This window comes from Xiphophorus couchianus, chromosome 1 (genome assembly GCF_001444195.1).
Source record: "Xiphophorus couchianus chromosome 1, X_couchianus-1.0, whole genome shotgun sequence".
NCBI lineage: Eukaryota > Metazoa > Chordata > Actinopteri > Cyprinodontiformes > Poeciliidae > Xiphophorus > Xiphophorus couchianus.
In genome coordinates, this window is record NC_040228.1 from 7212423 (window position 1) to 7239608 (window position 27186).

At 39.0% G+C, this 27186-nt stretch overlaps 3 protein-coding genes across 7 annotated transcripts; all 3 read right to left on the minus strand.

Moving 5' to 3' along the window:
* Window positions 1–219: 219 nt before the first annotated feature.
* Window positions 220–5364, minus strand: ddost (dolichyl-diphosphooligosaccharide--protein glycosyltransferase subunit (non-catalytic)). Its single transcript, XM_028021355.1, has 11 exons — window positions 5103–5364; window positions 4303–4413; window positions 4121–4207; window positions 3932–4035; window positions 3749–3843; window positions 3328–3421; window positions 1640–1788; window positions 1385–1532; window positions 1186–1306; window positions 980–1086; window positions 220–799 (listed from the first exon to the last, which is right to left on the minus strand). Exons 1-11 carry the CDS (start codon window positions 5332–5334, stop codon window positions 650–652), a joined length of 1398 nt encoding a protein of 465 aa, XP_027877156.1. The 5' UTR covers window positions 5335–5364; the 3' UTR covers window positions 220–649.
* A 513-nt stretch (window positions 5365–5877) lies between these two features.
* zbtb17 (zinc finger and BTB domain containing 17) lies at window positions 5878–16753 on the minus strand. 5 transcript variants are annotated; one of them, XM_028021344.1, is made up of 16 exons: window positions 16557–16745; window positions 16346–16440; window positions 15354–15604; window positions 15045–15233; window positions 13390–13710; window positions 13228–13311; window positions 12546–12799; window positions 10915–11057; window positions 10527–10827; window positions 10358–10445; window positions 9463–9579; window positions 9206–9326; window positions 7993–8123; window positions 7623–7883; window positions 7442–7531; window positions 5878–6745 (listed from the first exon to the last, which is right to left on the minus strand). In XM_028021344.1, exons 3-16 carry the CDS (start codon window positions 15556–15558, stop codon window positions 6336–6338), a joined length of 2715 nt encoding a protein of 904 aa, XP_027877145.1. In that variant the 5' UTR covers window positions 15559–15604; window positions 16346–16440; window positions 16557–16745; the 3' UTR covers window positions 5878–6335. The 5 variants fall into 5 exon arrangements, with proteins under 5 accessions (XP_027877145.1, XP_027877127.1, XP_027877118.1 ...); XM_028021326.1 differs by lacking the exon at window positions 16346–16440 and having other exon boundaries at window positions 7442–7501; window positions 16557–16753; XM_028021317.1 differs by lacking the exon at window positions 16346–16440 and having other exon boundaries at window positions 16572–16746.
* A 1126-nt stretch (window positions 16754–17879) lies between these two features.
* hspb7 (heat shock protein family, member 7 (cardiovascular)) lies at window positions 17880–23632 on the minus strand. The gene is made up of 3 exons (XM_028021367.1): window positions 23092–23632; window positions 18713–18837; window positions 17880–18637 (listed from the first exon to the last, which is right to left on the minus strand). Exons 1-3 carry the CDS (start codon window positions 23255–23257, stop codon window positions 18458–18460), a joined length of 471 nt encoding a protein of 156 aa, XP_027877168.1. The 5' UTR covers window positions 23258–23632; the 3' UTR covers window positions 17880–18457.
* Between the last annotated feature and the right edge of the window lie 3554 nt (window positions 23633–27186).

Sequence of the window (27186 nt, forward strand, 5' to 3'; positions counted from 1 at the left end):
ATCCAAACTTGAGGTAATGTTTATAACATAACTATGCTTCCAACGTCCTGGCTGATGCTTTCCTTCTTTTATAATGAGATGGCAATTTGTACAGACGACTGGTTTCACTGGATTTGGGTATCATATTACAGGTGACATAAAAATGTAAAAAGAAGCTCAATGGGTATAAATATTTCTTCACAGGCACAGTATGTTTTGTAATAAAAACGCAAACTCATGTCAAGTGGAATGTGGTTATTTTATTTTCAAAGAGGTCTGCAGCTTTTTCAAAAATCTTTTTTCAAAAACAAAAAAATTGTTGGCATTTTCAGTGCATTTTCTGAGAAGACAGTAGATTAAATTTAAGTGATTTGCAACTGCTCTTTCTTATATTTTAGCCAAATGTGGAGCAACTTTTATACATAAGCGGACTGACTTCACAACAAACGGGGCTCTGGGAGATTTTAAGATACATCTTTAAAACAAAAAAAAAAAGAAAAACTACTGCATTAAATTGCAGCCAGCACCCTGTCAGACACACACACACCAGCCACATGCCCTTAACAAAATATGAACAAAATCTCAAAATGACACCTTTGACCCATAAGGACCTTCAGTTTCAATTCTTCCCCTCGCACTTTAAAATTTCACACTTTTTGTCGTCTTTGCTTTAGTCGGACTTCTCCTTCTCTCTCATATGCAGGAAGACTACACTGAAGACGAAAAGTCCTGTCATCATGGAGAAGGCGCTGGCGTAGTACGGGAAGGCTGAGGGAATGAAGCGCTCGTACTGAGTGTGCTGCAGGGGCCGGACTGAAACCTGCAGAGGACAAGTCGTACAGAATAATTAAATCCTAATCATCTTTTATGGATAAATGGGCAAGATAACCAACAGAAAATTACTTCAAATAAAATCCTTGTGACGTAATCTCTTAAAGCGCAAACAATCCAAGTAATTTGATGAGTGTAAACCCAGGTAGGTTAAGTTTATTGAGCTTGCCTGAGTGGATGAGTAGAGATGTGTGTATCCCAGTCGGTTGTAGTCCACCTTGAACTGGAAGACTCCGTACACGTCAGGCAACTTGAACTGAACGCTGTATTTACCTCCTGATGAAAAACCATGAAACATATCGGTAAAAATCAACAGAAAACGTACAGATTTATGCAATAAAAATACATTATATAATGGAATGTGTTCAAGTTTACCATTTTTCTTGAGATAAGTTCTGACAAAGGGGTCGATCCTCACAAACTCGAGCTGAATATCGTCGCCGTCGAAGGGGACCCAGCGGCCCTCGGACAGCATCTCGATGACAATGCTGTATTCCTGAAAGAAGGTTGTATTCGCATCCACAGCTCCTCACTTATGCAAACCTTAAACTGTACCGATTGCTGTTAAACTCACCACAAGGTCAGTAACTGTGTACGCTGCAGGAGGAGCCGTCTCTCCCACAGGATGATGGGTAACGGCTCCCACTCTAAGCACTCCCGCCTCCTTAAACACCCAGCGGGACAGAGACACAGCCAGCTCCAAGTTCCCCGTTTGCTCGTGCCTGGGAAACCCAGACAACGGGGAAGTTAGTTTTGGGGGGGTTTTATAAGACCAAAAATCAAAGTAATGTCTTACATAAGCAACAAAGCAAAAATAACTGATGTATACCTTTGAGAGCCTGGTCTTGCTTTCTGCACTGCAGAGTTGAAGAAGGCGTCGCTGAAGAAGTCCAGGGAGCCGCTGAAAACCACTCTGGCATTGTTTCTGGCCTGCAGCCCGGCGATCAGCAGTGTGTTCTTCCCCACAGCATGGGGGTACTGCAAAGGTAAAAAGCTCCCTTCAACAACCCCATAGTTTCTAACAGAAAATATTATGCCATCTACAACAAATTACACTCCTCAAATCGTTAGCTTTAACCTAAAAAAAGAGGCTGATTATGAGAATGAAACAGCAAATAAGGCATATTTTATGAAGTAAAACTGAAATTAAACGTTTTGTTGATTTGTGGGTTGAGAAGCGTTGTGCTAATTGCACCCAGGAAAAGCTTGTCACTGCTAAGGCCAAACAGCTTGTAGTAAACTGAAGAACAAAATGTTGCCTCTGCAAAAGTGCAACCAGGCTTCATTCCAAGGTGGTGTATGAATGTCCCACACACTGCTGTGATCCTATTTTGTTAAATTAATAAATTTTTAACTGCCAAATGATTCATTTATTCAAGTTTCCAATCCCATAAATGACACCAAACAAGAATTAATAGCAGAATAAGCAGCTTGGCATCAGTAGATTGTTATATATTCAATTATGCTGCTCAAGCAGCAAATGTACTTTCACTACAAATGGAGTACCAATGAAAAAAATAAAAACGCCCAGAAAACTCACAAGCTTTCCAAATATATTTTTTGCCAAGCAGCATTGCTACAAGACAGATGGATTTTTTTGTTTTATATCCAATGGGGTGCACTACGTTCTCCTTTTTTAGTTGACCAGAACAAAATAAAATCTAAATCTAGGTTAGGTTTTACTAGTTCAAAACTAGAGTGTACTCTTTGACGCACGCATTTAGTTTCTGCCCTTCAACATATACTGGAGTCACAAGAAATAAAACCACAAACTAGTCATTTTAAAACATCCGCAATGCTAATGTAAAAAGCGTTTAAGTGACATTTGTTTCCATGGACAAATAAGAGAATAACTGATCTGTGTCTCCCTGGCTGACACTAATTTCTATGGGCAGGTTTGACCTGCCCGTACTTTGCTTTTTCAAAAAAATAAAACACAAAGGCGACAGTCCTGCAAGTTATCCAAAAGAGTTAGCAGTTGAGTCCAACAGCAAATCAAGGAATATCAGGATCTGCCAATTTCTACACCAAAGCATTCATCACTAACCTTTATCTGAATGTTGCTATACTCAACAAATATAAGTATATGCTTTTTGTTGATGCATTTAAAAACTTAAAACACTTGGGAGTGTTAATTTAATTCATTTGTGGAGAAAAGAAATGCTTATTTTTGTTTTTTGTGATTTACCTCCTGATCACTGAACCGAGGACGTCAAGGGAAAATATGATTCTGCTCTCTTGCAGACTGACTGGTGCATCTTTATGCAAAGGTTTCTCTTATATGACATTCTGAAAATATTAAATAATAAATAGTCGAATATTAATTCTGCATGTCCACACGAATCTCAGAAAGAATCGGACCACAACGTTTAGATGTAGTTTAGTTTCTAGGTGATGCGGCTTGGTAATCATATTGGATTTATATATCCAGTGTTTTTGAGCAAAGTTCAGATTTAAGAAAATGTCTCAATTAAAAAAAAAGAAAAAAAAAGACCGGACAGTAAGAGGTGGTGTTACCTGAGAAATGGGTCTGTCGGGGAAATAGGAGTAAGAAGTTGAAGAACCAGTGAGAATGTCGAGGACGAGTGGGTTGTCTGGGTCAGCAACCATGCTGGAATGATACAGCACAAGGTTCATTTAAAGCTTCACATTCCTAAATAAGACTCTTTTTTTTTAAATAAAAAGTTATAATTCCAAATTAATACAAAAACTAACAAATTAGTTACACGTTCAATTAAGTGACAGGTTAGTTACAAGTTGTTTTTACAAGTTCATTGGTGAAAAAACACACCAAAAAAACAAAAACCAATTGAAAATCCACCATGAAAGGGAAAACTATTCAACCAACATTCTTGTATATTCAACTCCAATTAAAATAATGTCTTTAATTTACAAGCAGACACTGCAATTTGATTTTTAATTATTATTTTTTACTTACCCAACACCCTTAAATAGAACAGGCTTGCTGGTTGGTTTGCCAACAATCGTGGCAGCTTTGAGTAGGTTCTCTGGGTCGGCAACAATCAGGGTGTGCTGGAAACCAATAACCAGAAAATAAGAGAGTCAAAACTTGGGATTGGAGCAACATCAATATAAATACTGTGAAGACCAAGCTGTTTACCTCTCCAGGATCAGAAACATCATAGTTGTGGTGATCAATAACAGCCGTTTTTTCCTCATCAAACTCAATGCCACACTCACTACCCAGCTCCCTCAGAGGGTCCCCTGCATTACAGGAATTACTATGAATAATGTGCATTTCAACAAGTATATATTAATTATAAAGTAAATATTTTATCTGTCGACTGACCAATATCTGAACTTGCAGCGATCAGGACGTTGCCTCCACCATCAATGAAGGATGTTATTGTCTCCAAGTTTATATTTCCACCAAAGTCTGCAAAAACAACCAGAAAAAATGTTTTTAAAGTTAAAAACTTTTTCTCATGTTAAAAAGTTAACACAAGGTATAAAAAGCCAAGTGAAATTTACCTTCAACTGACGGTGCGAAGATTATTAGGTGGTCGTAGAGGAATTGCCCATATTTGATCAAGGACAGAGAGGGGTCATCAGCAGTCTTGAATGCCAGGTCAAATCCACGATCTGGAAAAATAAAACAAGTTTCTGTTTTTCCTTTTTCTCTACTCCTTTGGTAAATTAAGGTTTGTGGAGACCTCTGAATCTCCCTGAACCATTATTTTGCAGCTAAAAGCAATCAATGTATAGAAATGCCTCTAAGTAAATACTGTAACGCACGTATAACAAGTAGTAATTTTTTCTTCCATTCTGAATTATCCATTTGTTTTTGGAAATGTTGTGAACAACAACAGAAACAGAGATGTATTAATTCTGTGCACTCAGCATTTGAATGAAGAACATTAAAAATATTTAGTTGATCAGCTGCTACTGACAATTATCTCTTTATGTAATTCATTTGTGGTTTAGCAGGAAACTCTGCACAATAAATTATATGGTTTATGATAAAAATTGAGATTTATCTGTGAGTAAGTCTTTTAATTGCACTCGGAAACATTAACCCTGATCGAGTATGTTTGAGCTTAGTTACGTTACATATTTTACCGAAATTTAATAGTGTTTTTTTATGGAATTTGGTGACAACCAAAACTGGTTTAGCAAAGGTTAGCAGCCATGCTGTGCTGAATGACGGAAGCAGTTCTGTCCAAGCATTTTCAAATGGTCTAGAAAACGCTTTAAAACCGCACACAGGTGGGACTAATTGGGTTTATGATGCTAAAACTACAAATGTAAAGATATGCCATCGTTTGACTGACCTGCCAGACTGCGGAAGAAGATTGAATGGGTGTCTTTGATGTTGAGGTTGTCCAGTAGCACCAGCGTTTTCCCGTCAGCCATAGCGCCGTGCAGCATGGAGGCCAACGAAAGCAACACGAGGACACTGCAGTCCAAAAGCGTCCAGTATCTTGTCCTCTTCATTCCGGTTCGCTTTTTAGATAATAAAGAACCGAACCGGTCCGCCTGCCCTACTGCTGTAAACGCCGCCATTTTGCTACACAAGTCGACGTCAGCGTTAGCGGAGGTATACTCAACTTTGACCCCAACATCCAGCCAATCACAGGAAGGAACGCGTCGGGGCTGACAGCCACTCCACCAATGAAATTAAGTTAGTGTTATTTATTAGGAATATGGAAAGAAGGAATTTGAATTGCCACACTTATTAAATATCTGTTATTGTCGCATAGTTTTATAGAAATAAGTTCAAATTGTACATGTTATTCTTGAACTAAGCCAAAAATAAATAAAAAATAAAGAATTTTGCATATCAAACAGAAGTGACTCAGACACCAAGTCTGAGCAATTCAACACATATTTACTGCAAATTATTTTTACAGGTGGCAAAATAAACATATCAAATAAAGAGTAAAACACCTTGAAATCAGCTCAAAACTACAGGATTATAAATCTGATATATTAGGACTTTCTTGCAATTATGCAAGCACAGGATGGGTGAAACCTGCTAAAAAAAAAATACAAATAAAAAAAATTTCAAACCTTGTATGCTAAAGGTTCTTAACTCTCACTTAAGTCTTCAGTAGACTCATGTTTATTTACCAATCCTAAATTAAGCACTGTACACTAAGCACAGTGAAACACAGTGCACGTTTGAAGAAAGAGTAGATATTTAATCAAAAAATGGAAAAATACGAGTCTCTATTAGATTTACAATCTAGCATAAAAGGACAAAACACAGTCCTACATTTCAGTCTTAAAACAAACAAACTATACAAACTTGTTTAATCATCTCTGCAACTCTTTACCAAACTATTGCTGTAAAGAGTAAAGCAAATGCATCACTAAAGATTAAATTAGGTTAAAATACATTTTATTTAAAATGATTGAATCCAGATCAGTTTTCTTTAAACATCATGTTATAACCTAATGTATAATTCATCAAGAAACATAATATCCTAATTTCCTCTCGTATAAATTAGATTTCTAACAAAAGCAACATTTTATACATCACAGATGAACCTGTTCCACTACGTCTAATCTTTACTTTTAACATTCTCTTCCTTTTCTTCTTCTCCATCCCTCTCATTTGTTTGGTGCTCAGAAGTAGTTTCTTCCACTTCAACCGCCTCCTCCACATGAATGACAGTCTCTGACACTTGCTCTCCATGCATCTCCTCTGATTTCCCCTCTTCTTCGTCTGTACGGAAGATCAGCTCTTCTTGCTGAATAACTTGTCCGGGCGCAGGTTGCCAGATTGCAGCGGCAGCAGCATCATCCCCCTCTCCGGTGGCGGCTGCCGCGGTGTACTGGTAGAAGTCGGAATCTGCCTGAAACATGACCAAGGCTTGGGCCGTGTGGATCCGAACATGCTGAGCCAAAGAGGTGGCGTCCAGAAATTTATCGCCGCATGAGTCGCAAGCATACAGGATCTGGGTGTTGGGGTCTGAGCAGAAGAAAATTTGTACTGTCATTTCAAATCATGTCTCTAATTGTATGTCATTTTGTAAGATATAAAGGCCTATTATTAAGTTTTGTTTTTTAAAATCTATTTAAAAAAATTTTTAAGACATGAAATATCACAATTTTCAACCAGTTTTCATCCTCCAGCTTCCTGTGTTTATGGTTGATGCTGATGATTAAATCTAATTATGTTAAACGTAGTAACTTACAATATAATGGTAGTAAAATGTGGATTATTAGGTTGATGTAGCGTAGGAATGGGAAAATGATTCAAGATTTTCAACATTTTTGTGTACTGACAAATTTTTCAAATAATACATAATTCTAAACAATTATTAATTATTAAGAGCTAATTTATTTATTTATTACCACAAAATGTTTTCATTTTACATCCCGTAAAAATAAGTATTAAAAAAAAAAAGAAAACCATGTGTCCCTTTCATTTGTTAGTATATCACATAAAATCCCAGTGAAACTGGTTGTAACATTCAAACTGTGGAAAAATTACAAGTGTATGAATTCTTTTGAAAATCACTGCAAGTGTAAGAAAAATGTGACTTTTTCCCCACAAAACATGAACCAACTTTGTATGGAAGAATCATAGGATTGTGGAATCACTGTTTACAGTTTATCTGACGTTTTTCAAATTTTAAGAGATAAAGAACAGTTCAGATTTTACCTTCTTCTTGCACCTTCTCTACTGCCTTGGTGATTTCAGCTTTCAAAGCCTCCGTTTCATCTGCAGACACCGAGGCAGTCACTGGGAGGACTGTTAACCAGAACAGGACAAGCGTCTATCTTCATTTCCTATAAAAGATGGGGCCTATTGTCTGAGGCATTGTTCAGAGAAAGATACTGACCCGTGAGCTGAGCCACAGCACTTCCTGCCAGGGCCTCGGCCGTAAGGGTGACAATGTCCTCTGTGGTAACAGTGACTATCTTGATCTCATCCGAAGACCCAGCTTCAGCACAGTCGTCGCTAACTTCTTCGATGGTTCCCCCCGTCAGCACCAGCCTCTTCATGCCGGCTTTGCCGTGGTGAACAGTCTTAACATGGGAGCGCAGGTTGTCCACCCGGTTAAAGCCACGGCCGCATTTATCACAAAGAAACGGTTTTTCACCTGGAACCAGACGGACGAAATTTTACAAGCCAGAATGTTTTCAGAGGAAGTAGCCTACAGATTTCCAGCGTTACTCTAAACTGAGTTTCGTACCAAAGTTAGTTCTTACCTGTGTGAATGATGATGTGTTTGGATAAATCCCCCACGTTCACAAATGCCTTGTTGCACATCTGGCACTTGTGTGGTCGCACGTTGTCGTGGTGTCGAATGTGATTTGCCAACTGGCTGGACTGCACAAACCTGTTGAGGAATTAAGTTGGAACAGGTCAGTATTCCTGCGACAGGATGGGCAGAGAGAACATAGCTGTAGAAGTCTTGTTGGGGTCAATTTGACCTACTCTTTATTACAGAAGATGAAATATTATATCATTAAACATAAATATGCGCCGATCCACTTTTTCACTTCGATACTGATATCTGAGGTCTAACATCGGCCGATACAATCGGATACAGAAAAACTGAATCGACTTAAAATATTGTTCTTTTTTTAAATAGAGACATAAATGTACTGAATTACAAATTTATTTGCTAACTCTGTACCAGTACAGCACACTCAAGTACAAACTTGGTCAAAAATGTAAAATCAGCTCAACTTTAATTTGTTCAGTCAGTGCAATTAGGAGTATAGTAGCCAATGTAAAATAAATAAAGAAACTGACTAAAACAATTGGGTGACTTCCTTGGTCAAACATGTAAATACTAAACTGCAACAAACCTACTTTCAAATGGTTCACAAAGTGACATTAGAAATTCTAAATATAATGCAGAATAAATAGTAAATAGTTGCTCAGAGCACAAAACACAAAGCTTGAATAGATCTACCCGGGGCGTGCTGTGGTGGCGCAGGGTGTTAGCACGCCCCACGTTTGGAGGCCTTAGTCCTCGACGCGGACGTCGCGGGTTCGACTCTCGGTCCCGACGACCTTTGCCGCATGTCTTCCCCCCTCTCCTTCCCTGTTTCCTGTCTGCCTACTGTAGAAAAAATACGAGCCACTAGCGCCGCAAAAACTCTTCGGAAAAAAAAAAGGAAAAAAAAAAAAAGATCTACCCCATTGTCACAATATCCGATCTAGAATTTTTATCAATATCTGGACCGATACAGATATTAATTTTGGTTTGCTGCATCTCTAACTAAACATAGGGATCAGAAAAAAACATGTTTACATTCTGTCCTTTTACAAAATATTTCAAGATGTCTTTACTTTTCTGTTCTCTCTTTCACATCTATCATCATTGAAAAATCTCAGATTTCCAAGCTTAGTTAAATGCAAAATAAAACACGTGCAAATTATTTCCACACTGACATAGGGCTTAAATCTCACCTTTTGCCGCAGCGATCACAGACGTAGGGCTTCTCCCCGGTGTGCTGCCGGACATGAGCAATGAGGGAGCTGGCTTGAGTAAAAGCCTTGCCGCACACAAGACAGACGCAGGGTTTTTCTCCTGTAACACATACAACACTGTCTCATGTTGGTGGGAAATAATCAACATTAATTTGGAATTTCTTTGGGGAATAAGGAAAATGAGAAAATGTAGCTGATAAAGCAAAGAATAACAGTTCAGAACGTGACAGGATTACCTGTGTGAATGCGCTCGTGGCGCTGCAGAGCTCCGGGATCACTGAAAGCTCTCTGACAGTGCGAACACACGTATGGTTTCTCCCCGCTGTGAACACGCAGGTGTCTTTTCAGATTGCCTAAAAAGCACACACCAACCCACAAAGGTGAGATCAGATGATTCAAAGAAACCAAACAATGATGCCAACTTTGTTTAAAAATGACGTTTTAGAAAACTTAAACATATGAGACATTCAATTATGAAAAGTGCTGATTTTATGAATACATATGTTTTACATTCCCCGTCCCCCCCAATACTGGCTCCAAGTTTGATTCATTGATCAATACACATACTAGGGGTGCACCAGTAAACTGGAATAATCTGAATAATATTCAGCTCATGGGGGAATTTTTCTGCCATAATCCAAGAGCACACACTTTTAGTCTGAAAGCAGGATTTCATGTCTTTTGTCCCCAAAACTTTTAATACTTTTGCTTACATTTTTATTTTATTTTGAAACCAGGACTTCATGTCTTTCTTCTTAAAACTTGTAATGATTGTAATCAAAACCTCTCCTCACGCTCAAACATGGAAGGCAGTTCCATGTTTCGGAAACAAGCAGAGACTAAGTGTGAACCTGTAATTAAAGTTAATCAGGTCGGATTGAGTTGGGTTTGATCTAAACTCTTCTCAGGGACCTAAATACAAATAAGATCCACAATTTACATATTTTTGAATATCCTGTATTTTTAACCTTAAACTTCACATTTCAGCACTACAATGGTGTAAAAAAACATGATGAAGTTCCAGGGACAATGCAGTTTCAGCATAAACACCAATGTTCCCAGTAAAGATTTTGTTACTTTTTTTTTTTACTTATTTAAAAGTTTTTCTTAAAAAACAATTTCTTTCTTTACCTGAAGTGGTGAACTGTTTGCTGCACTCCTTGCACTTCAGGGGCCCGTCTGCAATATGAATCTTTAGGTGAGCTTTCAGATTTCCTACCTGGTTAAAAAAATAAAATAAAATATGCGTCACAAAAAATTGCAAATGTAATTACCTTACTTTATAATGCAATACTGTCACCTGGTTGAAGCGTTTGTCACAGTGCGGACACTTGTTGCCTTTCTCCGTATCATGGGTCTCCAGGTGTCGCATCTTGGCGGTGGGGTCGGAGAAAGCTTTGCCACAGAAGTCGCAGTGGTACGGCTTCTCCCCGCTGTGCACCAGCTGGTGGCGCTTCAGATTCCCCGAAGTGGTGAAAAGCTTGCCACAGACGTCACAGCTGTAGCGCGCTTCACCCGTGTGCCGTTTCCGGTGCAGGTTTAGCAGGCTGACCTGCCGGTAGCTCTTCCCACAAGTGGAGCAGCAGTACGGCTTCAGGGGGCTACAGGGGGTGACGATGGTGCGACAAAGGATATGAAGCTGACTGAGTAGAAAGAGGTGGAAGAATGTATGAAAATGTGAACCTCACCTGTGTGTTTTCTCGTGGGCTTTGCAAGCGGCAGGGTCAGAGAAAGCCTTGTTGCAGTCCCGACAGCTGAATGGCTTTTCTCCAGTGTGGATACGCATGTGTCTCTTGAAATTACCTGTGTGGGTAAATTTCTTCCCGCAGTCCTACAAGAATAAAAGAAAAGAGCTGACATAAAAAAACAAGACACTGAAACTGAATGATACAGTGTGCAAAACTCAATGGAGTTTAAACTAACAACTAGCTTATTTTTTTATCCGGCATTTAAAAAAGAAAAAAATCTTGATATTCCGGCTGATTCAGTTTCATAGGCAACTAAACTTGCAACATTTGCCACATTTTTAGCTGGTGCAGTACACATTCTCTGCACTGTGCCACATAACGCAGACCCTTTGAAAAACCTGTTCCCCCTCTTGCCAGTGGTGGCGCTGCACCAAGAATTAATGAAGACAACGACACGAAAACTGCTGAAGAAGACATTGAGCGCAACTTCCTTCTTCACAAAATGTAAACAAAAATGGAGTAGAGTCAGATTTTAGCAGTTGTACGATTTCTCTTTTGTCTTTGGTAAAAGACCACGAGCCTTTTTTTCCTGCTTACGCTCTAGACATTCACCCAAAATGCCTGCAGTTTAGTCCATTCTTGCTTTTGGAGCGGTCTCCGGTCCGCTTGGCGTTCAGTGTTCACTTCAACTGAATAAAGACCCATGTTTTTTGAATCAGAGTTTTGCTTTTTTGGTCCTCATCACAGTTTGATTATGCATTCACACCTGCCCAAATGAACTGAACTTTCTAGCCTGTGAATACACCCTGACTGACGTCTGCACACGGTTGATAGATCAGCATGAAGTAATGCATATTTGTAGAAGAAAAGTTAGACATGGTTTTCAATGTTTTTAAACAAATAAATTTCTAAAAACAGCTCTCAGTGTAAATTCTAGCAGGGTGGGGTCACAAAACAATACCCCAAAAACTTTAGCTCTTCTCAATCCATCATCTGGAACATAACCAGCTGTCCACATCAAATATAAAGAAAGTGAAGGAGAACATTAATCAGAGAAGTGGCTCTGGAGGAGTTGGAGATCCAAAACTAAAGTGTGAGAAGTTATGAACAAAATCATTATTTCTAAGGCCCAACTCTTCATGGAAGAGCAGCAAGACAAAAAAACAGTGAGAGATCCGGTTTGCTGTCAGGCATTTAAGGCATACATTTAAGAAGGTGTAGAATTGCCCAGATTAATGCATATTTATGCGTAACAATGGCCTAGTCAAAGTCCAAACTTGAAATCAGCTAGGAAATTGCGTCGATACCTGAAAATCAATGCTCACATCAAAATTGATGCTGGTAGACACAGGATTTAGACACATCCTGTGAACTGGAGGGCAGATAGCATCGGCTTGGGTAAGTTGAAAATAAGTGCATGACTTTTTTTTTTTTTAGATTTTTAGTCATTAAAAAATTTGGAAAACCATGATGTAATTTTCTTCCACGTAACAATTACTCACAACTTTGTTTTATACTTTCATCTAAATTCCCAATAAAATACAAAAGTTCAAGTTGGATGAATAGTGTTAAGAAAGATTAAAGTCAGACACGGTCAGAACGCCACTTCCTACAAACGCTTTATGTCTCACCCCACATTTGTGCGTCACAGAGCTGTACGGCTTCGATTCGGTTCGGTTGCTCATAGATGATGCCTGAGATGGTCTTCCGTCTTCCTCGCTGTCTCCTTCCCCTTGCAGTTCGATGTCGTCTTCTGCCTCTTCCACCTCCTCTCCCTCACTGGCCTCCCCATCATGTAGTTCCTGTCTGTCCGCCACCTCTTCGTCCTCCCTCGCCCTTTTCTCCTTTTTTCCCTTCGATGGACCTTCGTCTTCCAAGTCATTTTCTGGAAAGATTATAATCAAAAGCATGTAAGGCGTTTTGTCTTATAAACAAAAGACAAAAAGTAAAACAGTTCTATGCTATACATTTTTGTCCCAAGTTTAGACAGGGTTTCTGGAGGTTTCACCAACTCAAACTAAACACTTTTTAAATGAATCTAAGACCTTAAAGTGTCTTAAATTTATTTAAAAAATGTAAGTTGACCTTGAATACGTTAATTACAGGTCTTGTCATGACAGGGCTATTTAATCTCGTATGTATTATGTAGTTTTTTATTTTCTCGCTGCACATTTATATATGCACATTTTTATGACATTAGTCTTAAGTTTCATTCATAAAGGTCTTAACAGTGTTAATGACGCTTGATTTAAGATGTAATGCGCGGACAGCCTGGTAAATATCAAAGGAAGCTGGTACAAGCACACAGCTCACCAGGTGAACTCCTACGTCGAGCAGGTTTTCTGATCCTTCTTCCACGCGAGTTCAAGTAGCTGCCTGAAGATCTCGACTGTGGTTCTGCAGATAAATGACCCGGTTATAAGATTTGCTACATGCAAATTTATGGACCTTAAAATCTTATAAAAATGTTTTTACTGGGTGCGTAGTCAGCATCCGAGGGGTCGTCCTGAAATCCTGTCGTGTTTGCCAAAGAACCCTCCTCTTCCTCCTTCACCGACACCGTCTTCTGTGCAGAAACCTGAGAGCTTTTGGGGGGTCTTCCCCGGCCCGGGTGCTTTCTGATGGGATTCGGCTGAGAAGCGGTTTGTTCCGGATCAGCAGAAATGTCTCCGTTCACATCCTCACTCTGTGAGTTCTTGAGATCTTCTGTCGGTGTGCCAGACGGAAACTCCTCCGCTTGTCCTGCAACTTCTGACAGCTGATTTTCTTTCTGTTCTCTTCCACCTGCCTTTTCACCTGGTTTGTTAGGAAATATGAGACCAGATGTGTTAGGGTATAAGGATATGATGGAAAAACAAAGATTCAAATTTAAGCCGCAGACTGTAAGATGATCTAATGTAAAAACAAAAATGTACATGTATTTATACCTTTACACTTCAGACTAAACAAATGTAGTAAATACAAAATGCGGTTTTCAAATACTGCTTCTACTGTTAAAATTAAAAAATGTATACACCAAATCCTGACCCCTTGTGAAAAAGTAATTACCCTTTGTTGTGCCACGCTGAGCAGCAGCAATGGCGATAACTGGCATCAGTGTGAACCAACTGTTCTTTACAGCATTATTTTTAATTCAGCAGAATTTGAGGGATTACAGGAATGAATCGACTTTGCTGACTTTTCCAGACTTTGAGTGGCCCAAAGCCCAAATTTTTTTAAGGCCACATAAAGCCAAGTGGTCTCGAGCTTAAAACCACTAGCCGAACATTCATCTACAGGTGTCATAACCTGTGTTATTTGGACTCTTTGCTGCTGTTATTTCCTTGTATTGATTTTTTTTTTTTCTTCATCCATTTACTTCATTAAGCCCCACTGACTCCCATCCTGGGGTCTAGTCAGTTTCCCTGTTGGTTCCTCTTTCCCCCTCCTTTGTCCACCTCACTGGTCTCTCCTCACACCTGCAACCCATTAGCTAATCAGCCCAGGCACTTTTGTTCCAGAATTCACCCTCACAGTATTTAAACCCTTCTCCTGCTCACACGCCTTGCTTGTTCCTCCTGTTAAATCCTGTTTATCCTGCTGCCTCCCTGTTGTTCCTGTTAATGTAGTTCTGCTCTGGCTCCATGTGTTCTCCATGGCTTGTTTTTGTAAGTTTTTGTTTTTTCTTTAAAACTTTCAACATGATCCATGTTCCAACTCCTTTCTGCATTTTGGTTCATCAACAAACTCTCTCTTCAAGACAACAGGGTTTTCTGGTACAGAGCAAAATTCAGAGTAAATAAAGTCATCTAATGTAGAGCTGCACAATACGTCAAATGCAACTGTTACTGCAATTGGTATTCATCGTATTACTATTTATCATGATAAATTTCTTATAACGGTTTGTATTGTCAGGGTTTAGTTTTACAATTTTCTCCACGGTCCAACAAAAGCGTCATGTCAAAACATTTGAAAATATGACTAAATACAGTTATTTTCTACTGCTTAGTGATACAAACCTCTTTATATGACTGCCTTAAAGAAGTGTATCATCCCAACACTCAGCATTAGCTTTACAACTCAAATTGTGCAGCCTTAATCTGATTATTCTCAGCTTCTCCACACACACAAACAGTCAAATACTTAAAGACCTGGTTGATCATCAGGAAGATCCAGAGTTATGATGGATGGAGGTTGATTTGACATCGACTGATATGCAGAACAAGCATTTATGATTTCCTGCATCTGCAAGAAGTGGGCAACAGAGAGCACGTCCTCAATATTGTTGGGATTTAAGCACAGTTTGGAGGTGTACATAAAGTCTAGGACATGACCCAAACCTGCATAAGGAAAAGAAAACACAGAGAAATACAAGATTTGGTTAGGAGCCGATGACGAATAAGCAGCCGTAGTTGCTTCTAAAATAGTCAGAAAGTTTCCACATCACAATCGGATCCTACCAGCAGCATTGCTGATGTCCAAATGCACCACATCCTTCTGGTCCAAGAAAAGGGTTCGGAAGTAGACGCTGCATGCTGCCAGCACGGCTTTGTGGGCCTTGAAGTCCACGCCGTCCACCACGAAGGTGCAGTCACAAAGCAGCCCCTGCTTACGCTGCCGGTTGAGCTGCTCCAGAACCTCCCCGCTGTGCCACGGGAACTCCATTGATGTCAGGGTCAAAGGGCGAAGACAGAGCTCAGTCGCTGTGTATCTGAAGCAACAGAAGGAACGCTTAAGCTTCTTAATTTTACCTGAACTCATTTCAGTTAATGTGAATTGTTCACCCTGTATGAGTCTATATTTATGTAAGAAAAAAGCTGAATGGTGTAAATTTTAATAAAAATACACAACAAAGACAAATAAATACAATTATATAGTAAATATCTCTAAAGCAAAGAATAGATATACAAGTAAAAAAAAGACAAGTTTAACAAATGATTGAAAATAGGGACATAAAACAGATATACATCTAAGTGTACATACTAAAAAGAAAAGAAAATGTAACCTAAAGAATACAGGTAAACAAGTCAAAATAAATTGACTAAATAAATTTTACATTGGGGATCATTTAAACAGAGCAGCAAAAACCATTGTTTAAAAATCATTGCTCTGAACACCTTGTAGTGACCCTATTCATAATTCATACCACGCAATTAGTGGAATGAATACAGGTTTTCTTTAGTTTTTTTTTATTATAATGAAAGTTTTAATAAACAATAACACATTGCAGCCAACAAAAGCATAGAGCGCAATGTGAGAAATACCAGCAAAAACACGAGTGGCAATACACTAAAGTTCAACTTTTGCCCTACTGGTTAAGCACACGCTTACAGACATGAACATGAATGCAGTACATTAAAGTAAACAGTTTTAGGTTTGACAGTGCATCGCATCGATTACAATTCCTCCATCCTAGCAGCTTTGCTATCAGGGATTAATTTAGCGTGCCTACATGCATGTGTAGTGAAGAAACAAGATGTCGGAGCGGAGAGTCAGGCCTGTTCTCCTGTCTTGTTGTTTTCACGGCTAGCTCCGTCTCTAAGCCCTCTTTCAGCGCCATTATTACATGAGAAGGAAAATTCCATAATTACCAATTTGTTGCGACCTCTTCACTCCGGCTTCACAGTAGTAATTTACGTGGTAGCGTTTGGTTTCTAACTCACGAGAAAAAAACGAACCCAATCGAGTTTTTCGGTGATCGATCCTTCCTTGCGTAGCACATCCACCGCCATCTTCTTCTCTCTGATCGATTGATAGGGACCAACCGGATGTGCCGGACGAGCAGGCGCAGTAGGAGCATTTGTTAGGCAAACAATGACCACAAGATGGCGCAAAATGATTCGTAAATTATTGTTAATAAAATCGGTCATCTATATATAAGTAAGATAGGCACCAGCACCCCTCCCGACCCCACTAGGGACAAGTGTGTACAGAAAAAGGATGGAGGGATCTCTCTCTCTATGTACCAGATATATATATATATATATATATATATATATATATATATATATATATATATATATATAAATATAGTTAGAGAGCAAGACAGAGAGGCCAAGCAGGGGTTTGAACCAGCAACCCAGCAAGTCTAACCCCTACCTCCTGAGCCACTGTTGTTCTGAATAATACTAATTTTATGTAATTTTATATAGATTTTTCCAAGCCATTTTGAACTAAATCGTGCTACTGCAATAAAACATACCTGTTTTAATATTTGTTCACATTGGCAATAAGCTTGGAGGGTGCTGTGCAACAAATACTTTTTTAACATTTTCACTTTGAATAGCTTCTTTCAATTTTATCACAACATGAGTAGAGGGTACATGATAAAAGCAGTTACTAAATCATTTTTCAGCTTCAGATCGATTTTGCAAATAGCTGGCCTTGTGGTTGTCACTTCCTGTGAACTAGGAAAGGCTCCAACCAGCTGTATGCTAAACTGTACCAGGCAGACTGTAATAAATTGGATGGAGGAGAGAATCATGTGGTGTTCGTGATAAGCTTTAGCTTTGGGGCAATTGTTTTCTGACTCCACTCAAATGAAAATCAACATATTGTAGTTTTAAATTGCTGAGCTGAAATGAGAAATTTGTAAATATGTCCTAAAATAGAGCGTGAAGAAACATAATAATGATGCTTGATGTTGCTTATTTTTAAAAAAAATGATCATGAAATAAAATTTGGTAAGTTTATTTTCATTTGAGTGACTTCTTAGCTGATATATTCTGTAAAAAAAAAAAAAAAGCAAAACAGAACGTTGTATTTATTTGTTGTCATGTTTATTGCAAGTTTTGTCACACAAAAAAATACAATAAATTAATATGGATGACACATCAGAATTAATATTGTTTGAAAAGAGAGACTGATTTGAGGCATGTGTGCATCGATTCTGAATAGGGCATGTGTGTTGGGATCAAGGCTGTGCCCTGCAGTGTGAGGATGGGGTGATTATTAACACATCACCATTTAGATTATGTTTGTTTATATTTAAGGATCAACTGACCATCTGCCTATGAAATTTGAAGGCGCTGTGAGTGCCCCAGTGGTCAGAGAACTAGTTGCTGAAGCAATCAAAAACTAGGTCATGACATCCGTTTCACTTTTTGTGTTATGCTGAGGTGTGTAACTGTGCTGTGTATGTATGTTTTTACATGGTGTGTGAAAGTTGTGGCTCTCTTTTTTAGCAGTGTTTGGACAGATTAGCTTATGAAAAACTTGTGTCTGCTACAATATTCATTTTCCATGGACTCATGTCTTCTGATGCCACTGAAGCAAAAGGCAAATATGTACCTGTGTGGCAGGGATACAATAATAATAATAATAATATAATAAGTATTAAAAGAACTGTTGAATTATGTTTGTGAGTCAGTGAAGTTATGTATTCTCCTGGTACCTGCAAGTTCATGTTCGTGCTCCTTTTGTTTCCAACCTGTATGTAGGAACAGGTAATTTGACGTTTTTGTGTCTACGTACGACAATTCATATCCTCATCCATTGAAGTTACATTTATTAACTCTAAAAACACAAAAAGTGGTGAGTTTGTGCTGAGGAAGTCGGTCTGTCTCTAGATTTTGATCTCAGTGCGGAAGGTCTGTGCGAGCTCATGTTTAGCCGGCTGTCTGCGCGCCCGGACCGTCAGAGTCCCCTCAAGGCCCAGGGACGACGTCACCGATGTCGGGTCCACATCTTCAGGGAGTTGGCACTTGTGGGTGAAAGTGTTCATGACTGAACCATCTTGGGCCAACTGCAGAGAGATATTGAATGTTATGGAGGACCAATGCTTCTGTTTCTCACACTAAAAATCCAACGCACTGCTCACCTTTTCCGCACGGACTTCTATCTGATTGTTGGATGTTGTTACGATCACATCCTCTGGAGAGAAGTCTCGGACGTCAACTGTAAACTGATACGAATCGTCAATAGTTTTGATATTTCCAGCCCCACCTGAAAACACCAAACAAAAAGCAGAAAATATGTTTGGTTAAAAGGAAGTATAGTTACATATGTTAACAGGTATTGGTGCCATTGGGAAAAAATATCATGTGAAGGAATAACCGTTTTTAATAAAATCGGCAATTGCATTATTTATAGGCACCACTAATAATTCCTATAGGAAAAATTTTACTCTTCTTGGAACTTATAGAAAAATCACGTTCTGCTACCATGCACTATTGATATGACATGAAAAAAAAAAAATTAACTGGGCACACACATCGTTCAACCAGACATAAACCTATACACACATTTTGTTTTCAAATTCCACTGAAGTTTATTTCACACTTCAGGTTGCAACAAAACTACAAACCATCTGTACAGTGAAACACTTTTGTGTAACTGTGCAATGGCACTGCGCACCCCCTAGGGGTCGCGCCCCACACTTTGGGAACCACTGCTCTAGACATCATCTACATTGCAGCTTGTTGTCTAGGGAGAATACCAAGAAAACATCATTTTTGCCCTACTATTAAAAACATAAACATGCATAGTTGGCTAACTTCTCTGGAACGGTTTGAAACCATACTGAGCTTTTCTACTCCTAACAGATAAGTTTGACATTAAACAATTAGTATCAGGAAAGAGCCTCCTTTCCACTTTTAAGTATTGGTGGAGCTGTGAAGCTGTGAGCCGTAGGAATACCAGGCGATTTCAAATGTGGGCTTGGTTCACCAGATCCGAAGTCAACTTTTTTTCTCTGATCACTGTCCTCAAACTTTAATTCAACGGAAAATCTGTGCGGTGAGCGGAGCAGAAGAGAGCAACCATCGCGAAGGATCGACAGCAATAATTATGCCACCAGTGACTCTTGAAAATAATAGCTAAGTAATAGCAAACTAAAACAAAAAATAGTCCAGTATTGGAGTAAAAAAACAGACAGTCTTGACATGAGAAAATGTAAAAGGGCGTTCAGGACACCAAAATAACTATTAATTAAAACTTTAAAAGATGTTAAAAACATGAAAAAGACAACAAATAAAAAGAATTCAGGAAGCAAATCACACACCCAACATCCTTTTTATTATTTATTAACTACTGCATTAGAATGCACTAGTTGACGGAAGAATGCAATTGAAAAATCCCACAACCCCTAAAGATTAAAGGATAAATACTTTAAATTTGCCACAAATGTAAATACAATTTACACATTCTATTCTAAGACCACTGGGGGCAAACCTTTAATCTTTTTTGTATTTAGTAAATGTCATGTAACTAGTGTGTATGTAAGATACAGATATTCACATTAACTGTATAAAACAATTCACTGTGGTGTCCAAAGTCGGTCCTCGAGGGCCGTCATAGTTCTGTCCCCGGTTTAACGCACCTGGATCATTAGAAGGCCTAAGAAAGACGTTGACATGCTGAGGAGGTTGTTACTACCACCAGAGAAAGAACTAAAACATGCAAGATACCGGCCGTCGAGGACTACATTTTCTGTGAACATTTCAAACAGCTGTGACGTTGGAACAAAATGTGTCTTTTATGTCCTTGTTTGTGCACACAAACCAAAAATAGCCATTAGCTGCACCCTGGATGAGCCCCTTTATCTGTTGCCACCTGAACTATCAAAATCCAGACAATCAACTAATTTCTATGATAGGATATAATGAAGTCCACTGCTGCACAAAGCATATAAAATAGTCTCCAGCAAGCAGGGGTTGCCTTTTGTCCTCTGACTACATTTACCTAGGAGCAATAAAAAACAGTTCAGGGTGCAGTGCAGAGATTTATTTTAATTAGGTACTTGAGCACCTCCCTATGTAGCCCCCCAAGTCCCCATATAACCAGTATTAAAAGCCATCACTGGGCGTGATGTTAAAGGTAAAGGTAATTTTATTTGTATAGCCCATTTTCAGCTACAAGGCAATACAAAGTGCTTGTTGATTAAAACAACAAGCTGGTATCAATCAGCTGAATGATAAGAGTTGCTGTGAAGTTCAGCCGAACATAAATGAGGCATAAATCAGCCACCAACTCAGTGGCTTCAACTGGCTTCATTCTCTCCGTCTCTACCTTACCAACACCATGGCGCTCTTCAACAATGGGTCATTTTCCCAATATTGATCTGTCAAAGTGGTATAGACTTTTTCCTGCACATGCACTGCTTTTGTCTATCTAAAAGAAGCTCCAATAGAAAACAATGTGGCTAAGAGCAAAAATAAATCTGTAGAGGTGAAAGGATTGTCAGACCCAGGTTTCAGGATTTGTCACTATGCATGCTCTTTGTTTATGATCTGATCTACTAAATACTAAAAGCTGGTTAGTTTTAATGTTTTAGTAGAAAATATTTTTTCCTGTTTGGCATATCCAGTTTATTTAGTGAACCCAGAAACCAGGTGGATTCTGGGTTCACTAAAGTATCACGTGACTCTCGGTGTCAGTGTGTGAACTCTGACTGCACATGTCAGTTTCAGTACATGACATCATTTTAACTCTGTGCATGTAGGGTGTGTGTGTGTGTGTGTGTGTGTGTGTGTTGTGTGTAGAGTCTGATCACCCAGCAACCATTTGCTCATTCCTTATGCAGGCGTCATCCCAGATACTCAGCATGTGAAGTCAAACAGTCAGGAGTTTGTCCAGAACTGCTGCGCTCAGACACTCTTGCCTTGCAAGTGGAGCTACCTCAAATGTTCCTCTGTTGCATTGGGTTTTATGTGACAGTCCAGCGTAAAGTAGAACATGAACGCAAAGTGGAAGACAAATTATTTGTGGTTTTCTAATTAAAAAAAATAAATAAAAATAATGTGATTTTGTATTCATCCCTTCTGAGGCCATACTTTGTAGTACCAACTTTTGCTGCTATTACAGTGGTAAGAACTTAGGGGAATGTCTCTACCATGTGCAATAATTAATGCCTATTCTGTTTTTAAAACAAGTAGCTCAAACTAAGTCAGATTAGGCAGCGCACATCCGAGAAGACTTGCGATACATTCACAACCGGATTTTAGGTCTAGGCTTTGACTAGACCTAACCCCCACGACATTAATGTACTTTAATCTAAACAATATTAATGTAGCTGTGTCTGCATGTTTTGGGTCTTCATCATGCTGGAAGGTAAACCTCCACCCCAGTGTCAAGTCTTATGCAGCCTCACAGTGACTTTTGTTCAGCATCGTCCTGCATTTGGCTCCATTCAGCCTCCCAGCAACTGTGAAAAGCTTTCAAACATCCTCACAACATGATGCTGCCGCCATCGCACAGAATAGAATGGAAGAATAGATACTTCTTTATTCTCCCACAGTGGGGAAATTTCTGTGCAACAGCAGCAAAATGACAACACATCAAATAGACTCACACAAAGATAGAATATATATGTATATATATATAAAAACAGAATAAAAAACATATATATTGTACAGTAAGGGCAAAGTATCACCGTGGAGATGGTATGCCTAAGGTGAGGCAGAAGTTTTGCATGTAGGGAAAAGTAGATATTATTTTAATCTCTCACTTCCCCAACTTCATTTTTGACCTGAGTGCTGTGTGTTCCTTTGTCTTCATGTTGTTGCTTGTTCACTTATGTTATTATGACTTTTCAATCTGGGTCTTTTTCAAAGGGAATCAAAAAGCATTTTGTCCTTCCACTTTACATTTATGCTGTACTTAACCCTAAAAACCCTTCCCTCTTTCCAGGTCAAGATGTTTAAATACGTCAACTAGGCATTTTATATCATTATGCAGTGTGTACCCATCCTATAAGATGGCGCTGGTATAGAGTTTCAAACAATCCTACCGTGACCTTGGACCTATAGAGGACACCAGCCTGTGGTGTGACTTTATTTAAAGTTCCCATGTCATATTTTGACACTTGTATTTTGTATATGCAGTAATATCCAACTAGCTCACACCACCTGGAGGTATTGCTGAGTCCAAGAACAAACAGCATACTTTAAAGTGCAACACTTCATGACTTTACTCTGTATTTCAGCCAGAAAAGTGCAGAAAAAACTGCATTTCTGCATTTGTTTTGTTTGCATCAGCTGCATCTTTTTTGCTGTCTCCCATACAAAAGCTTTTGTTCACTCACATCAGCCACATCAAACTCCCTCTTGCCTCTGACCGCCTTACTTACATATTTTATCATCTGTTTGGAAGAAGAATAAATCACTTTCACAGATCCAGGTGCACTTTTATTCTTTCTTGATCAACTTTTTCTTGCTGACAAAATGAGCCCCAAGGGTATAAGGTTCCCTCCCAACTTACTGGAAAATCCCAAGGCGTCACTCCCAGGCCTCATGAAGGATCCAAAATCCTCGGCGAAAAGCCCCCGGCTCTTCTCCATGTAAGGGTTGCAAGAGGACGAGGTCGAGGACGAAGTCTGGTGGAAACTGCGCTCCGATCGATAGGCAGAGGAGTTGGTCACACTCATGGATGGTCGCAAGTGCTGGATAAGGCAGAGGAGGAGAGCAGAAGGAGGCGGAGAGAAGCGGATTGTTCCTGGCGCAGGTCTGGATATTAAAAATAAATCACACAACTACTTTGTTCTCCTGAATGATTTCCTTTTATGTCTGGTTTTTTTTTTCTTTAGGACTTATTGTCCTGCTCTCCGACAGCAGAGTACTCCTCGACGTTATATACTCACGCATGCTGGGGAGGTGGCACATGTGTCACAGCTCATTTGGAAAAGGCTAATATTGTTCTATTTTTATCGCGAGACGCACAGAGGGATGAAGAGGAGAGTCTGTGGTTGGAAAAGTTTTGCGTGATGAAGGGCCTGAGGTTGAGAGAGGGAGAGAGAGAAAGAGAGAGGGATTTGTAGAGAGAGTGAGGGAATGAGCAGAGGGGGTTTAGGGGAGTGAGGGGCACAACAGTTGTCATTCCAGGCACATCATCCCTAAAATAGCTTCTCCGTCCACTCTCTGACTCTCACTGCACCCCATCGCTTCTTCTGTCTGGATCTTCAGCTTTCTTAACATTCAACCCCACGTCTTTGACTTGAAACCGGAGCCGAGACAGCTCTGCCATCAAATGACTTGCAGTCCAGTGTTTTTACAGGGTAGTGTGATCTCATTAGAGAGGGTTTATTTCATCTCTTTGATCACTTGTTAATCATGTGTTTATTCGTTTTCGTCTCTAGTGTAATGAACACATAGCATTAAAGGTGCGATCCAGCAGTGAATCTTTTGTCACTACCAAAAAATCTGTATCTTTTGTAAAACGCAATATTTTTTGAAAGTGCCATTTTTAGATGTTTATATCAATTTTATTTGTACCGTCTACCTTTGTTCAGATCTACAAGAGGGACAAAAACAACAACTAGGGTTGGACGATATGGACTTAAAGTTTTATCACAATATTTTGACGTGCTATTGTGCAAACGATAAAAGTGATGATTAAATCTATTTGTTACTTATTTTTTAGGTAACTGTATGGCTGAGACTGCATGATACATCAAACACAAATACTGCACTCCAAAACATTCGTTTGCAAAACGTTTTTTCAGGACACCAGCCACGTAAACAAGCGTGATTTGAATCACTAAAATTGCTCGCATATCATATTTTCAAATGTAATTATATATAATAATACCCTCATTGAGTAAACAGTGGAAAAAAAATACTAACGCTAACAATCACAACAATGTAGACAGCATGTTTTTTTTTAAAAACATCATTAATGGGAATTTATTGTAACAAACATGAATCAAAATTCTCACCATGATAAGAATATTTTTACGATAAATGATACGATGAATATCCATCCCTAACAACAACCCTAAAAACACAAATGAAAACATAAAAAGTAATAAAACACGTCCAGTAAACTGTCAGGTTTCTTTTAAAAACTGAATCGATTGGAGACTTTCAGAGCTGCAGCTGGTTCCAGGATGAGGGCTGCACTGTTTATGCAATAGTCGTCAAGTATGATGGTAACAGTTATACACTATAGGTTAATTTTATTACTATTATTTTAAAGCACTATGGTAGACAGCATCCAACAGTTTCAGAAAGAATCGTTCATGTAAATAAAATCACCGTAACCAAGTGTGGAGAAAAAGAAGTTTTCTGGCAATGAAAGGTAAAACAGATCTGTTCCCAACAATAAGAAACTTTGTTTACGTTTCTGTAAAGTATGATTTATTTGAGAAATAAAACAGAGATTCTCAGGAGTTAATGCACCGGTCTGATTCAAACTGTACACAATAGCCGATGGCAGTCAAAACAGATGGTGAGCTTACTAGCTCTTAAAAAGCATACTGAATAAAAAGTAAACGCTTTATTCTGCTTTGTGCATATTTGGTGCATAGTGCATAGTTGATGAAATTATAAGAGGCAAAATAGAGTAAAACACTATGCTTGTGACAGATTTCAACAGATCTTCTGAGACGAATCAAGTTCCATTCCAGATGAATGGACCTAGACGTTATCACAAATATAAACACAAAAAGTTCACAGCGCTCTGCATACAGTATATTTTGAAATTCCATCTTTCTGTCTCTGCTAGGAAGAAGTCATTGAATAATGACAAGCTTAAATGCTTCAACCAGCATCTTTACGAGGCCTTTTGCTTTGGTTCTGTGTGTTAATTCACACCATTCACACTAAAAATATGTCAATTTCTAGGACATAGAAACTGCTTCACCAAACAGCTGGTCACTGACATTTCAGTCAAACTTGAATATAATTTACTTAAGCAGACATAAATAAAACGTTCAGACATCTAAAAGTTGCTCCATCAAGAATGAATTCTGACAGTGGTGGTCTGAGATTAAATTTACAGGAGAGCCAAATTTTTCTCATGAGGGCAGAGAACAAAAGAATGAAACAGACAAGCAAAAACAAGGACAATATTTCATTGTTAAATATAAGCTACAGAGCCAAAAAGTCACCTGTGGCAAGTTGCAGATCCTTAATCTAGCAAATGAAAGCTGTGATTCTGTCTCAGTGCAGCTGAAGCTAAAATTGTAAAACCTTAATTTTTAAATAATTGTAAAGTAAAACCATAAAAGTAAAACATTTAATTGGTCCAAGGGCCAGCACATATCATCATAAGAAATGCATTTAGTGTCCGCTCAGTACAGGGGTCACATCATTGGCCAGGATCAGCTCTATAGAGACACCGACCCCTGTGTCTAGAACCACCCGTGGCTTCCTGATGTCATGGCTGATTTTATTTAATGTTTCCATGTTGCTACACAAGAAAACAGAGTTCCAGGCATTGTCCTTAAATACATCCACAAATTAAACTCAAATGAACTGATCAGAAACTTTTGACATCCTAATCTGAACCTTTCATTTTTCCCCCCCAAGACAATCTAATAATTGTTGTTCACATAAACTGTAAATTTTATATAAACTAATTGCTGTAACATGACAAAAACTGAACACAGTGTGACAAAACTACATACAAAACAAGTCTGACTGTTTCTACTTCACCAGCTCTAAAGGCTAGTTGCTACAGATCAGCTGGAAAAATACTGTCTCCTCTGTCTCTTTAAATGGGAACGCCCTGTCTCATATCTCTGCAGATAAGTTAAGGGCAAAACAAAGATGGAAAGAATGTGCTTGAAAACAAAGCCCACAGGCAGGAACAGAGGACTTAGTGGTGACATTACTTGGTGACTATTAATATCTGCGTGAGGTGTGCAGCCGGTCATGATTAGGAAACGCTACTCTTTTTTTCCTAGTTAGCGCCGCTGACAGCTAATCCATTTAAATCCATTTATGGGCTCTCTGATGTTGTGTTTCATTATGCCGTATGCAGCACAGAATTCAAGACAGGCAAACACTTCCATTGATTTGCTAGTGATTTCTACCCGTCATTAAACATCTGCCATTATTATTTTTGAAAACCCCCCCGGTGCCTGCTGCCAAATAGAGGCCTCTTTATTGAAGATAGCTCTAAGGTTACCAGACATTGCAGATCACTCAACTAAGTATTATTTGATTTCAACCTTATCACCGTAGAGCAGAGAGGCCCCTGCTCAGGGTCTAAATCCAGCCTAGCAACTCACCTCCTCCCAAACAGGGAACATGTCGGGCCCCCTCAGTTCCCTAACAACAAGAATATTGTTGATTTTCTGTGGCTTTCGTCTTGAGAACCTTAAGCCACCATTAAGATTCAAGCCATCAGGTGGGCAGAAAATTAAGGATTTATGAGTGGAATATTTTTTTTTCTCACTTATATCAGTAACATCTGTCACGCTTCCCACATTTATATCACACACTGACTGCTATTTTGTTCATTTTTAAATAGAAATTCAACAGCCGCCATGATTAAACGAGTCGGTGCATGAATCATAAAAATGACTCGACAGGATACAGAATCCAAACAACCTCTGGGTATTTTCCAGTACAT